We start from the raw sequence: 15530 nt of genomic DNA, 5'->3' as shown, positions 1-15530 counted from the left end.
TTATTTTATATATATATATATATATATATATATATATATATACACATAAATATATATAAAGTATATACATAATGAGGTTTTAATTATCATTCTTAAAATGAAAATCATCTTTCTAATGTTTCATGTTTTGTTCTTGTCTTTTATTTTGTGTTCTAAAAAAAGTGCTAGAATTTAAAAAAAAAATTATCCTGTGTTTGAAAAAAGAACAAAATATTTAAAAAAAAACTTTTGAAAAACAGAAAAAGAATTTCAACAAAACTAAATATATATATATATATATATATATATATATATATATCATATAAAAATAAATTTCTTTAATATTGATATAAATGGTAATAAAATAATTGGCTGGTAACCAGTTCAGGGTGTCCGCTGCCCACTGCCCGATGATTGCTGCGATGGGCTCCAGCACCCCCGCGACCCTACTGAGGATAAGCGGTGCGGCTAATGAGATGAGATGAGGTCATAAAATAATTGTTATTATTGTTTTTTGTAAAAAGTTAATAAAACATCAGTAAACTTAAAAAAAGGTGTAATACATTTAAATGCGACCAAGTAAAATAATCAAACGTAAATACATCCTGATTTTAAACAATTATTTGGGATATTACAAAATATATATTGTATTATTATCATCATTATCTGGGGTTAGATGTTATTTAGAGAAAATAAAAGGGGAGACTATTGAGGAAAAATGTCTTGAGAGTGGGGTTTTTCTTTGCAGGGTGATACTAATTCATGTAAAAAAGGGACTATGATGGAAGAATTTCCTAGGGCGAGGCCTTTTATTTTGGGGGATGCTAATTAAAATAAAAAAGCTGAATAATGTGGAACCATTTCTTGGAGGAGGGACTTTTCTTATTGGTAAATGTTAGTTAGGATGAAATAAAAGGAGGGCACTTCCTGAACATTTTCTTGGAGGTGAGGCATTTTTTTGTGTGTAGAGATGTTAATTGAAATAAAACAGAGCGCTTTTGTGAAAGAAATTCTCGGAGGAAAGACATTTCTTTCTGCTTAAATGGAAGTTACAAGTAAACAAAAGGGGGGACGATTATGGATTAATTTCTCGGGAGCGGCGTCCTCCTTTCCAGCCAGGTGTTAATTAGAAGAAAATAATAAGGGGGACATTTAAGGAGAATTAATTGGGGGCAGGACCTTTCTTTCTGGTAAAATAGTAAATAGAAGACTATAAAAGGGGGGATGTTATGTAAGAAGTTCTTGGGCATTTCTTTCTAGGGATAGGCTAATTAAAACGAAAAGGGGGACTATTATAGAGATGATTGTCATTTTCATGGGAAGAAGGCGTTTACTTGTAGTACCTGCTGGTTGACTCGGCAGGGTTCGGGCCCGTGTCGGAGGAGGAGGCTGACAATGTGGGCGTCGCCGCGCCAGGCGGCCAAATGAAGCGGAAGGCAACCTTTGGCGTCGGCAGCGTTATTGGACGCCTCAAAATCCAGCAACTTCAGCACCACCTCCCTGGACAGCGCCGGAAAACCAAGTCACCAGAAGCCAGGGCGTTAATGCAATAGGGAGAAAAGGGGCGGGGCCATCCAACCATAACGAGGAAGTCCTCAGTCATGCGGCTCATTTGCATTCTTTCCTTTTCCCTTCTTTAATATTTATTATTATTCATTTTTATCCTAATGTTGTTTTTTTACCTTTAAAAATACTTAGATATTTTATTTGTAATTTATTTATTTGATTTTTATTTATTTATTATCCATCAGTTTGGATATTTTTGGTTTTATTTTTATCTATTATTAGAGTAGATTTATCAAAAAGTTCGTTTGTGATATCATTTGTTTTTTAATTCGTTTTTAATGTCCTAATATTTTCTTTTATAAACTTTCAAATTCCATAGATTTATCTTATTTATTTATTTTTAATAATTTCAATATTTGTATTTACGTTTTTACTTTATTATTATTTGTCTGACTTATTATTATTATTATTATTTTATGTTTTAGTTTCTTAATTTTATTAACACTCACATTTTTTAAGTTTGTCTTTGTATTTGATCTGCTCATTTTAGTGTTTATTTTGCAATATTTTATTATTTTGTTTTCTTTTTTTTGTTATTTTTTATGTGATATACTTTATCATTTATTTATTCAGTATTATGTTTATGTTATTTTTTCATTTATTGAAACATTTATGCTTCAGTTTATTTTTATCTATATTTTATATCTTATTTTGATGTATCTTTTACTTTTCAATTTTATATTCAATGTATATGTTTTAAATTCTTGTAATCTGATTATTTTTAATTAATTATAATATTTCTTCAAGTTCTAGTTTTACATCATATATTAATTATTTTAATTTTTTTTACCTTATTAGTTTACTGATATTATTATTTTTTAAATTATTTGTCTTGTTTATTTTTATTACAATTGTATTTATTTATTTAATTTTATCTATTTGTTCTACAATTTATATTTTGTATTTTGTTTATGCTTTTGTTTCTTTTAATCATTTTATTCGTTTTCCTTTATTTTTTCATTATATTTAGTCAAGTCAAATTTATTTGTCTAGCCCTTAATCACAAAATGTCTCAGAGGACTGCACAGGTTACAAGTACACCGTCCCCTGATCTTAAACCAACAGTGGGGTGGACAAAAATATAAAGGCTCTTTGAAATTATTTGGGCATGGAGAACACACACTTAATAGAGACAACAATTCCACTCTCAACTTTTTAAGGACACCTCAAACAACGCACCCCACGTTAAATATATACTTAAGCATTTGGCCCTATCCGATTTTTTCATATCTCGTCTTATCGTAATGCTAACTTCCTGAGAAAGCAGCCATTTTGCCGGACATGCCTTACCTGTGTCCATTGAGCGCGGCGTGATGCAACGGCGTGTATCCTGAGCTGTCTGTGCAGTTCACGTTGACACCTTTCCACATGCTGGGGGAGGGCACGAAAAATGTTTTAATATTATATTTGAAATGTTCTTATGAATGGGGCAAGCCATAAAAATGTGGAAGGTGGGCCACAAATGGCCCCCTGGTTATAGTTTTGACGCAACTGGAATAAGAAATATTTCCTAGTGGAGGGTTGCCAATTTTTGAAGCTGAGAGCTATTTTTGTGTTACTAACACAAAGGGCTACCAGTAAAAAAAATGTTATTATTACTATTTTTAAAGGGACAATGTGTAATATTTTGCACCTTATAGTGAAAAAAAAAGACTTCATTTAATTAAAAAAAATGATTTTAATGATAAAAGAAAATACATAAACTATACTATAAATGTTTATTATTTTCATACTTGTAGTTTGACAAATTTGTATTTATTTTAAATAACATGAAGCTCACCTAGAGGGAGCTAACATGAATGTCGGCCATATTGCTGCAACGGGTACTATAACAAACCAAAAACCTCACGAGAGGCAAAACTATTTGAAGGAAAGGGTTGCTACATGGTCACTTCCAATCTTCGTAGTTTGTTTGCCTTGTACTTTCATAGCACTTGTTTTTGACTGCCCTACACAATACGGCAAATAAATTGTGGTTATATATAATACGTTGTCCCTTTAAGTGTGTAATTAATTGCATGTAAAACATATGTTCAAATGAAAAAAAATATTTTTAACTGAAACACAAAACCTCCACTTTTTTGCTAGTTCATCACACAAAATTAGTATTAGTGCTGATAATGTAGACTTTTAACTGTACATCGCCCCCTTCTGGCCAGGAACAATTATACCCTTTGTTCTTTTGAATACTCCTGGGTTTGTAACCCAGCCCCTAATTCTAGCAGTACCAACCCCAGGGCTGCTCATTAAATGACTCAGCAGAGATGGAAAAGGGCAAAGCCATGGGAGGCGGGGAGCTGAGCGGTATTTATGAGGGGCGGGGGGTCAATGGGATGAAACAGGAAGTAGTGAGAAGATGAGTCAAGGAGCGTGCTGCAAATCATTCTTAACGGAAACCCTAATAATCATTAAAAACCTTAATCTGGAACCTAAACCCTAGTTAGAAACCTTAAAAGGCTTTATAACCATGAGAATAAGCTGTATCCATAATTTCAAAATCCTAGTTCGGAACCCTAAAAACGCCAAAAACCCATTTTGAAAGCATAGCCCCAGTTGAAAAGTGAAAAATGCTTTAAAACCCAAAAACTCCATCCAAACCCCAATTTAAACCCTTTGTTGGAAACTCTAGAAACGCTTTAAAACCTTAAGTTATGGCTAAAAGTAAACTTTCTAACCCCGGTTTGAATGTAATTGATAAAATAATGTTCTCATCGTACGTAATTATGTCGATTGGAGGGGCATTCTCAAGTACAGTACAATACGCAAATTTCTCACTTCTTTGGCTTTCTAACAAGTTTAACAACTTCAAACACCGTCATCTGATTCTGGTGGTCTCAGATATCTCAGATATCTGAGACCACGCCCAAAGAGGCATGATTTGGTCAAGCGTCCATGATCCGTATAAAAAGAGGAGCTGATCATTAGCAGCCGTGCGGGCCTGCTCTGCGGCCTTGAGCTCAGCACTTTGGCCATACGTTGCGACCATCTGGAGCACGAGACCAAATCTCTCCGCGACAACAAGTAACAAGACGGTTTCAGATTTAACACCATGTTTGCTGGTTCTTGGGAATGAGCGTTTTTTTCTGTACAAGGGAATCCCCCAAATCCACTCAGGATATTATTGTGGGAAACTTTCTTTTTGTGGTAGTAACTACCAGATTTTCAGCATTGAAAACTCCTATAATTTCCAGCACCTCCGCCGCCCCCTCTTTTTTTTATCATTGATTCTCTGTGTTAAAAAATTGTGTATGCTTTTTCAAACGACCTAGTTTATTTATTCCATTTTCTTGGGATTAGTCATTCGTATCAGAACTCAAAGAACTCAAGTAATAACATAATTTAAATTTATCAGTGTAGGAAATTCTAGCATCCTTCAGGGGAAAAAAAAAGATTTATGATGGAGCACCAGCAACACCTAGAGGCAAATTCATTTAATGATTGCAGTAAAGAATCATTTGTTTCAATCCTAACGATTTTCAAAATTAAAGCTACAAAAACCAACATTTTTAACCCTAGTTGGGAACCCTGGTTAACGCTGAAAATCTCAATTTGACGGCAAAGCTCCAGTCGGAAACCCTAAAAATGCTTTAAATCCTTAAAATGGAGTCCAAACTCTAGTTGGAAATCTTAGAAACGCTTAAAAACCTTAAGTTCAGGCTGAAACTCCAGTACCAAACCATGGTTGGAAACCCTTTAAACGCTCTAAATCCTTACTTTAAAGTTGGAACCTTACTCTGAAAATATCCTAAAACGCTTAAAAACCCTAATTTGAAACTTTAACAATAAACGTAGCCTGACCTTAACACTACTATGGCATCCAAACCCTGGTTGGAAACCCTAAAATCACTTTAATACCATAACAAGGAGTTAAGCCTCATTTTTCAACCCTAGTTGGGAACCCTGAAAATTCATAAAATCTCAATTTGAAGGCAAATCCCCAGTAGGAAACCATAAAAAACGCTTTAAATCCTTAAAATGGAGTCCGAACCCTAGTTTGAAATCCTAAAAATGCTGAAGCAGAAACTCTTGTTTGAAACGGTAGTTGGAAACCATAGGAATGCTTTAAAACCATAAATTGTAGTCATAATCCTAGTTGGAAACCCTAGCTTGATGCCAAAACCTTTTCACCAACTCCAATCAATGATTCATGCCCGTCTCATCATCATCACGGTAGCAAATTCTCGACTCAGTATCTGGTTTGATGGAGGCTCGGTCGGGCGACGATTAATACCGTTTTTTTTCACCGAGCCGTTCAGCGGCAGATGAATATTTGATGCCTCGTTTTAAGAAAAGATGAATCCCGTTCGGCGCATATTTCATGTCCAGCAAAGGTTGATGGGAAATTGACTCCACGCCCGCTGAGGCTTGGTGGTGGATTACTAATCAGAAAAAAAGAGACCCGATAAATTGATTTTTTGTTTTTTCAGGTTTCCAAACTTGAGGTCACACATTCTGGATGACGGTTTTCAGTGTTAATAAATTAGGCCCGATTCTTCAGCTGTCAAAACTGGCTTAATCAATTGATTTTTATTTATTGGGATTTTCAATCTTGGGGTCATTAACTGTCTTCAGGAAGTCTGAATGACGGACTTTAGTGTTGTATTATTTCAGGCCTGACTCGTCAGGTGGCAAAATCTGCTACTACAAATTGTATTATCATCATTACGTTTCTTGTATTTGTCAACAATAACAATCCAGGGCCATCTTGTGAGCTGCCAAGACTCTATTTTTTACGTAAAAAAACTCAGACCCAATTTCAATGGGCCATCTTCCATCAATTCTAATACCTACATACAGTGCTGTTCCAAACAATAGCGGTGCAATGTGACTAACCAGAATATCCCTGGTTTGTAGTATATTTTTTATTGTTACTAGCCAAACAAGTGACCAGCAGTTGCAGTAGATTCTCAGAAAACAGAAAAGACCCAGCATTCATAATAGGCACGCTCCCAAAGCTGTGCAATTTGGCAAATAGTTCAAAAGGGTGTGTTAAAAAAGATAGCCGTCTCTACTATTGACTGTACAAACTCAAAACTATTTTGTATTCCTCCCCCAAAAAAGGTAGGATTGAGCAATCCTAATATTTAGTTGCATGAACAGTTTTTGATAAGTGCTTCACATCTGTGTGGCATAGAGTCAACCAACGTGTCGCACCTTTCAGTTTTTTTTCACTCTATGATTTCTTAACAATATTCCACAATCTTTTTACATTTCTTGTTTTTTTTCACAAACAGTATTTTTGATATCACCCTACAAGAGCAGTTTCAGCGACAGACTGCTGTCACTGTCTTGTACTACGGACAGACTGAAGAGATCTTTTCTTCCTCATGCCATGAGGCTCTTTAACTCTACCCGGCAGAGTCAAAGCCCACATGAAACCACACCCCCTACATTGCATATTGCCGAATTTTATTGCAATATGTATTCTGTGTAGCACTATTTAGATATTCTATACAACACGCTACAGTAGGCATTTGCACGTCACATTGGGTATTTGTATTTTGTATTCTCTTTGCTTTATTATTATTATTTATTGTTCTCAACTCAGGGATGCTGCTGGAAATGTGAATTTCCCTGCGGGGATGAATAAAGTATCTATCTATCTATCTATCAAGTTCTCGATTGGTTTGAGATCTCGAGATTGGTCTGGCCATTCCACAACATTAATTTTACTAGTTTGGAACCAAGACTTTGCTCATCTTCTTGTGTGTTTGGTGTCATTGTCTGGTTGAAACACCCATTTCAAGGGCATGTCATCTAGAGCAGTGATTTTCAACCACTGTTCAGTGAAACACTACTGTGCCTCGAGAGATCGTCAGGTGTGCCGTGAGAAATTATCCAATGTCACTTTTTAAAATTTTATAAAACATTTATGAATCATTGCAAATATGTCATTGTCAAGTTTCTGTGCTGTAAAACCTGGGGGTATTATAAATTATATTGTAATTAAACGTACTGTTCAGTGTCATTTTATAACATTTTGGTAAGTGGTGTGCCACAAAGATTTTCCAATGTAAAAAACATGCCCTGGCCCAAAAAAGGTTGAAAAACACTACTCTAGGGCAACATAAGCTCTTTAAGTATCTCAACATACACAAACTGATCCATGATCCCTGGTATGCAATAAATGGGCCCAACACCAGAGTAGGAGAAACCAGATCATGATACTTGCACCCCCATGCTTTACTGTATTCATTGTGTACTGGAGGTTCTAATTCAGAGTTTGGGGGTCGTCTCACACACCGTCTGTGGTCCCTTGACCTAACGAGGATCATTTTAATTTCATCAGTCCACAAAATGTTCCTCCATTTTTCTTTTGCTTAGTGATGTGTTCTTTAGCGACCTGTTACCTCATTTGCACATGCCTTTTTTTTAACAGAGGGACTTTGCGTGGGGTTCTTGAAAATAAATTTGCTCCACACAGAAATCTTCTGTCACAGCACTTATAGGTAACTTCAGACTGTGTTTGATTCTCCTGGAACTGATCATTGTCCGAGCCTTTGCCATTCTGGTTATTCTATGGTCCATTTTATTAGTTGTCTTCAGTTTTCATCCATCTGTCTCTGGCTTTTCAACCCATTTTAAGGCATTTGAGATTGTTTTAGCTGAACAGCCAACAATTCATGCACCCATTTATAGGTTCTTCCCCGCCCAATGAACTTATTAATTAAAGACGATATTCTTTGGAGCGGTGTCTTGAACGACCCATTTTTCACAAATGCATATTCAACCTGTGCTGGCTTCATCGTCCTTAAACGGGCGCCACTCCATTCACACCTGTTTTGGGTTTTTTCCTACCCCAAAATTAATGAACTCAGATATTGGTTGCCACACTGCTATTTTTTTAACACACCCTTCGAACTATTTGCCTAACTTCACAGCCTTCGGTGTGCAAACTATGAAAGCTGGGTCTTATTTGTTTTCTGAGAATCTACTGCAAATGCTGGTAACTTATTTGGCGTGTAACATTCAAAAATATACTAAAACCTGCGATATTCTGGGTAGTCACATGCCACTGCTATTATTTTGAACAGCACTAAAGATACAAAACTACAGGTCTGTTTTCAGAAAACAGTGTCGTGATTTCAGGCCCGACTCGTTTGGTGCATATAGTTTCTGTTTTATGGAACAAGCTTCAGACCCGATTAATAGTTTGTAGCCTGTTTGGTCCAAAACTAGTGAGATATTTTTTTTGGTCTTATACAAATGGAGTTGCTAATTTCTTTTGTCAATAATTGACAGTAGGGGGCCAGACCGTAAATAAGTCCTTTTAAACAAGAACAGTCCCGCCGGGGTCGGGTCTGGATAACTTCCCTGTTCTCACAACAACAGATTTCGTTTACTGGCCTCTACGCAGGATGTCAAATATTTCTTTCTTTTATTAGCATGAATAGCCCCGCCTCTAAAAGAATGAAAAGTCCAAATATGGTCGAATGGGTCTGGGAGCACTCAACTTCTCCTGGGACTCATCTAAAAGTTATTTGCAAAAGCCGAGAATAAGGAAACGTTCTTTTTTTTTCCTACTGATAACCCATAACGATTTTAACTGCATGCTATGAATACAAAATAACACACACAAAAATGAGTTTGTGTCTTTATTTTGTTTTTTAATTACAAGTGTTTCAATGCTGAATGTCACGCATGCCTTGGCTAAGAAAAAAAACAATTCTGGTTCTTATCCAGCTTAGCATCGGTAGCTAAAATAAATCCAAGTCCAAACGTAGTCATAAATCCTGATTTGCGCACCAGCGTAAGTGTTCGTATGTGGCTTATAGGCTACAAAATGGCCGAACTGATTTTCATGAAAGTTGACGAAGTTGTACCTTAAGCTTCTTTAGCTAGGTTTTGTATCCAAGCATCCCCAATAAATACCAACAAAATCGATAACCATCTGTTTCCTGTATATGCGGCTATGGAGCCACATGCGGTCATGCTGCTCTTTGGGGCTCCCTAGTGGCTCCCTGGCACTTATTAACAAACCATGACCCTAACAACTTAGCTTCAGAAGAATGCTCAGCAACGTTGGGCCATTATGCTTGTATATATAAATTGAGCAAAAAGTACATCTGTGTCACTTTTAAACAAGGAGCGATCAATTCTAATGAAATTTTGCACGCAAACACAAGCAGGAGAGTCACATTTATGTGTTTTTTTTAATACATTTTTATTTTTTTCATTCAATGTTTTATTTCAATTCCTGGCATTTTTCATAGTTTTATTTTAATTACAAATAATTATAAACTGTTGAGTATTTTTTAAACAACAAGAATAAAAACAGTGAGATATATATATTTTTTTCTCATTTGTTGTTTTACTTAAATTCTTACCATTTCGATTAAAATAATAAAGTAAAAGTACTTTTAAATAGTAAAAATAAAGTGACGAAAAAAATGTTTTATCAAATATATTTTTATCTTGATCATTGTTTTACATAATTGTATTTCATCTACAAATAATAGAACAATTATAAAGTTAAAAAATATATATTTTCAAACAATAAGCATAAAAACACAGTAAATACTTTTTGTTTTACTTTTATTCATATAGTTATTTGTAAATTTTTGTATTATTTATTTAAATGGAAAAATAAATAATATGAAGTATTTTTAAAATTTATTTAAATAATAATAGAAAATAAAGACAAATATATCTATATATAATATAGGTATATTTGTAATATAAGGTAATATAGTAATATATAATGTAAATATATATACTGAAATGAAATAAAATCAAAAATAAAATATTAAAACCTACATTACTAAACAAATAACACAAGCCAAAGTAAAAATAAATAAATAAATACATGAACTATACTTATAATAATGAAAATGAATAATTTTGAATTAAAGTTGAAAAAAATACAAAAATCATCGTCCCATAATTGTGACACGATTTTTGGTTTGACAACTATCGCCCCGATATTATTGCGCACCCCAATTTTAAAGGGAGAGTGTGTAAAATTTAGTGCCTCCTAGTGGTAAAAAAAAACTTTCATTCAATAAAGAAACAAACATTTGAATACTAGGCAAAAACACATGAACTGTCATAACTATGTTAATTTTTATTTTTTAAAAAAAACATAGGTTGACAAATTTGTATTTCTTTTACATAGTAGAATCCCTACCTAAAGTGGAAGCCATCTTTGCCTGGCAACTTGCTGCTACGCTATGCCCGGCACTAGTTTTCGTTCGTATTAGACAATACAGTGCCACATAGTGGTAAAAAATGACACACTGGGGCTTTGAGAGCAACAATTATGTCAGCATTTTCTTTATCCTCTGCAACGAATACAAGGAATAGTAGCATAGCGCTACTCATTATTCAAGTGGCATTTCAGCTCCTAAGGTTTATGGGGGGGAAAAGTTGAAATGGCTTGTAAAGGGGGATGGGGGTTCCCCCCTAGACCAGGATAACTCGGAACCTACCTGAGCAGGTTCGGGAGCGGGATAGAAGCCGAAGCGGAACCGAGCAAGCCTCCCCGCCTGGAGCTCAGCAGCTTCTCCACCGCGGCCACGTCGCCGGTGCGGGCGGCCTCCAGCAGCTCCTGCTCCCTCCCCATCCCAGAAACGGAACCGGGGGCGGGGGGCGATCTCCCATCAAATCAAGCCCCGCTGCTTGGTCGCTTCACCGCGGGAAGGGGGCGCGTGTCCCCGCTTGGATGCCGCAGAGCGAGTCCGCTCCATCGGGACTCGGAGGAGCTCCGGTGCCTCCCCGGAAAAGAGTCGCGATGACGTGCCCCCCCAACCCACTCCAAGTGACCCCCCCACCCGCTCTACCCCCAACCCGAGCTGAAAGCGTGCACCTCCTCAGCTGGTTTTCCGGTTCTCGTTCCGCACAAAGCTGGAGTACGGGCAGGTGTAAAGCTCACGTGACGACGACACGTGATTTCCGGTTAGAGCTGCAAAAGTAAAACGCTAACCGGAAATCAGGGCTGGCCAAACAGTTTGAGGCTGCATTGGGATAAAAAAATGGTCAAGGTACAGCTTCTAGAAAACTTCCTTCTACATTCGTTTTAAATAAGATTAGTCTGATCAAACTGGTTTTGAAACACACAACTCAACTTTATAAATAAAGCTCTTTAAAACAACCTCACTTCTTTACACAAATAAATCATAGTTAACTGTCACAGTCTTGTTCCACGGACAGACTGAGGAGATCATTTCTTTCTCATGCCGTGAGGCTCTTTAACTCCACCCGGGGGAGTAAAAGCGCACATTAAACCACACCCCCACATTGCATAATACCCTATTTTTATTGCAGTGTGTATTTTATGTAGCACTATCTATATACTCTATATCAACATGTTACATTGGGTATTTATGTATTATATTTGTTTTACTTTATTATTGTTTTATTTTTAATACAAGGATACTGCTGGAAGTGTGAATTTCTCGACGGGGATGAATAAAGCATCTATCTATCTATCTATCTATCTATCTATCTATTTATCTATCTATCTATCGAACAAAACTCTTGAAAAAGTATAGAAAATAACAAAATGATAAAACAGGAACAGCGTATCATGTTTTGACATTCAGCATTGAAACATTTATTGTGATTAGAGACCAAAATAAAGACACAATAAACAAAAAACACTTTTTGTGTGTGTGTGTGTGTGTGTGTGTGTGTGTGTGTGTGTGTGTGTGTGTGTGTGTGTGTGTGTGTGTGTGTGTGTGTATTTTTATTTTAGTTTGTAAATACTGCATGCAGTTAAAATCGTTATGGGTTATCGGTTTCAGTAGGAAAAAAGAACGCTTCCTTATCCTCGGCTTTTTTAAATAACATGATAGGATCTCTGTTTTCAGGCAAATTATTTGGTATTTAGTTTTGTAGTATGAATGGAGTTGTAGTTTTGTAGTGTGTTTGTAGTATTTCTGTATTAGAATTTTAGAGTGACTCCGTAGTAGTATTTATGTAGTACTTCTGTGGATTTTTGTTCAACATTTCCGTAGTATCACTTTAGATGTTTTGTAGTATTGCTGTAGTATTTCCATAATAGTATTTTTGTGATATTATTAAAATATTATTTGTCGTGTTTAGCTAGGCTTTGAATCAAGTAGTATTTTTTGGGTAGTTTTGTAGGGGATGGTGTAATGGTGGTCTGTGCAGCCCTTTGAGACTCTTTGTGATCAAGGGCTATACAAATAAACACGGCTTGATTCGTAATTCTGTGGTCGAATTGTTGTAGTAGTGTTTTGTAGTAATATTTTTTCTTTTCAGAATAAGCAGAATATCAAGTCCCTGTTTTAAGCACAAAATGTTATATTTAGTTTTGTAGTAATTTTTAACTTTCTTAGGTAGTACTTTCGTAGTACACACACACTCAGGGACAATGGTGACAAAGCTGTCACCAAAACACTCCTATTAGTATTACATTATTTACTATTATTGCATTTTATACAATATATATATATATATATATATATATATATATATATATATATATATAGTATAAAATGTCATTTTTCTTTGACCATTTTATTCAGTGGGACAGATGAAAGTAGTTTGCCCACTGCTGGTTTAAGTGGATGTCTTTAAATCCAAATACAACATAAATATAGTAAAGAGTTTCCCGGTTCATATATCAAGACGGCTTTTAATATTAGATTTGAAAAAAAATAAATACCAAATAACTATGTCCCCTGCCCACTGCCCGATGATTGCTGGGATGGGCTCCAGCCCCCCGCGACCCTACTGAGGATAAGCGGTACGGTTAATGAGAGATGAGAGATGAGATAACTATATCTCCATAAACCGAAGAGTTCATCTTTCATATTTGAAAAACGCAGGCAGCGTTTTCCGGACTTTCACACGTGTGCGAGACGCACAGTCCCGGCGTAAAAATAGGATGCGTTTTTGTTTTTTCAAAATAAAATGAAAATATTCTGAGCGGCCAAATACTGCTTTAGTAGTTTTAAATATTTTGGTAGTTTTGTTTACCATGTTTGGACTCAAGGTGTTTATATGTAATTTATTTTAAATTATTTGTTTATAATTTTAACATAAAACTGCAGTGGAATATTTGTATGGAAATGTGTATGAGTTTTTTTCTTCAATAAAGCATTAAAAACAAATTAACTTGCATATTCAAGGGAATAATCTTCCTCATTTGATTTAACCTCTTTTGGTTTGTTGTGAGAGTCACGTGCACATTGTCATAACTTCGCACATTGCAATTGATAGATTTTTCTGGAAAAAAAATGAACAAACCTGTAATTATTTCTCAAAGAGGCATGAGAAACAGAATATCCCGCATTTGTTTCTTCAAAATAAAATTATTACATTTTAATAATTATGTTTGAATATGACAGACAGATTTTGTGAAAAAATAATTACTTGAAAAGGTCGCTGCACAGCAGTTATACCTAAGACTTATAACATTGGTAAAATGGCGGCGCCCTCTGTTGGCTGCGGCTGCATCGGCTCGCTACAACCGGTCAGGTGTATCGACATTTCGTTCTGTGTACATTGTTACAAAGAATGACAATACAAAGGAAATTATTATTATTATTATTAAATGACTTCATGTCAGAAAATAACGTCTTTGAAACTGTCCAGTCAGCATTTAGAGCAAATCACTCTACTGAGACAGCCCTGGCTAAAGTAACCAATGATCTCCTTTTAGCAATAGATTCCGGTGCCTCATCAATGTTACTGCTGCTGGATCCCAGTGCTGCTTTTGATACTGTCGACCACAACATATTACTTGTTCGTCTGGAATGCATTGGTATCTCAGGAACTGTACTCTCATGGTTTAGGTCTTACCTGTCAGACAGGATGCAATGTGTTAACTATGGCAATCTGACCTCTAAACAATCTAATGTCCCCTGTGGTGTTCCACAGGGCTCTGTACTTGGCCCCCTTCTTTTTAGTATTTATATGATCCCGCTTGGTGACATTATCCGCAAATATAATATTAGTTTCCATTGCTATGCAGATGACACTCAACTGTATGTGCCAGTGGAGACAACTGGACTGTTAAGTTGTAGAAATCTGGAGGCTTGCCTTACTGAGATTCAAAGATGGATGTCACTTAATTTTTTGCGCCTTAACCCAGAAAAAACTGAAATGTTGATTATTGGTCCAGCTCACTGTCGTGAGTTGTTTTCAAACACTACCCTGAACCTAGACAAATGTAATATCACCCATAGTGACTCAGTCAAAAATCTAGGCGTTATATTTGATCTTAATCTGTCGTTTCAGTCACACGTGAAAAATATTACTAGAATAGCTTTCTACCACCTCCGTAATACAGCGAAGATTCGTTCGATGCTGTCCCAATCAGATGCAGAGGTTTTAATTCATGCGTTTATTACTTCTCGGCCTGATTACTGTAATGTATTGCTTTCTGGTCTCCCGATGTCTGCGCTCGGAAAATGCCGGTCTACTTGTGACTCCGAGAGCCAAGAAATCTGCAGGCTTGAGAGCGTTTTCCATCCGGGCCCCGGTGCTATGGAATGCCCTGCCTCCGGAGATAAGATCTGCAACCTCAATGGAAGTCTTTAAATCAAGGCTTAAGACGCACTTCTATTCCAAAGAGCTTATGATTGATGCCCACCTCATATACTGGATTTTCCTGTCTTTTTCCGATTGCCTGCCTGGGGGTGATATGAAGGAGAGGGACGATTTGAGATGAGTCAGCCGACTAGCGTTTGACCTGAAGCATGTGAACGCCTGCATGGACCAGCTGGCAGAGATGAGAAGCTGCGTCGTGGCCGTCATAGACTTTCTGGACTAGTTTTCACGCCGGGAGCGTCGCTGCTCTCATGCACTTTCCGGACAAATTTTCAACATGTTACCTAGTGTTTACTATGTTTGTGTACTGTAATGCTAAATGTAATTCACCCTGGTCATCCTGAAAGGGGAATAGCACTTGTGAGGTCCCTTCTCAAGGTTTCTCTTTTTCTCACGCTAAGGTTTTGAGTTGTTCCTTGCCAGCATGTTGGTTTAAGATCAGGTAATTGTGTCATTGTAAACCTGTG

The 15530-nt window shown here is 36.3% G+C and overlaps 1 protein-coding gene across 1 annotated transcript in view; it reads right to left on the bottom strand.

The window, feature by feature from the left end:
- anks1b (ankyrin repeat and sterile alpha motif domain containing 1B) overlaps positions 1 to 11287 on the bottom strand; it is a 67289-nt gene extending 56002 nt beyond the window's left edge. The window contains exons 1-3 of the mRNA XM_088347274.1: positions 10974 to 11287; positions 2836 to 2916; positions 1323 to 1479 (exon numbers count right to left, since the gene is read on the bottom strand). Coding sequence (XP_088203400.1) covers positions 1323 to 1479; positions 2836 to 2916; positions 10974 to 11107 — 372 coding nt within the window. The 5' untranslated portion in view covers positions 11108 to 11287. The remainder of the gene's footprint in view (positions 1 to 1322; positions 1480 to 2835; positions 2917 to 10973) is intronic.
- Positions 11288 to 15530: the final 4243 nt, after the last annotated feature.

This window comes from Urocampus carinirostris, chromosome 11 (assembly GCF_059441175.1).
Source record: "Urocampus carinirostris isolate Australia breed hairy pipefish chromosome 11, RoL_Ucar_1.0, whole genome shotgun sequence".
NCBI lineage: Eukaryota > Metazoa > Chordata > Actinopteri > Syngnathiformes > Syngnathidae > Urocampus > Urocampus carinirostris.
This window is presented reverse-complemented; position numbering and strand designations above follow the sequence as displayed.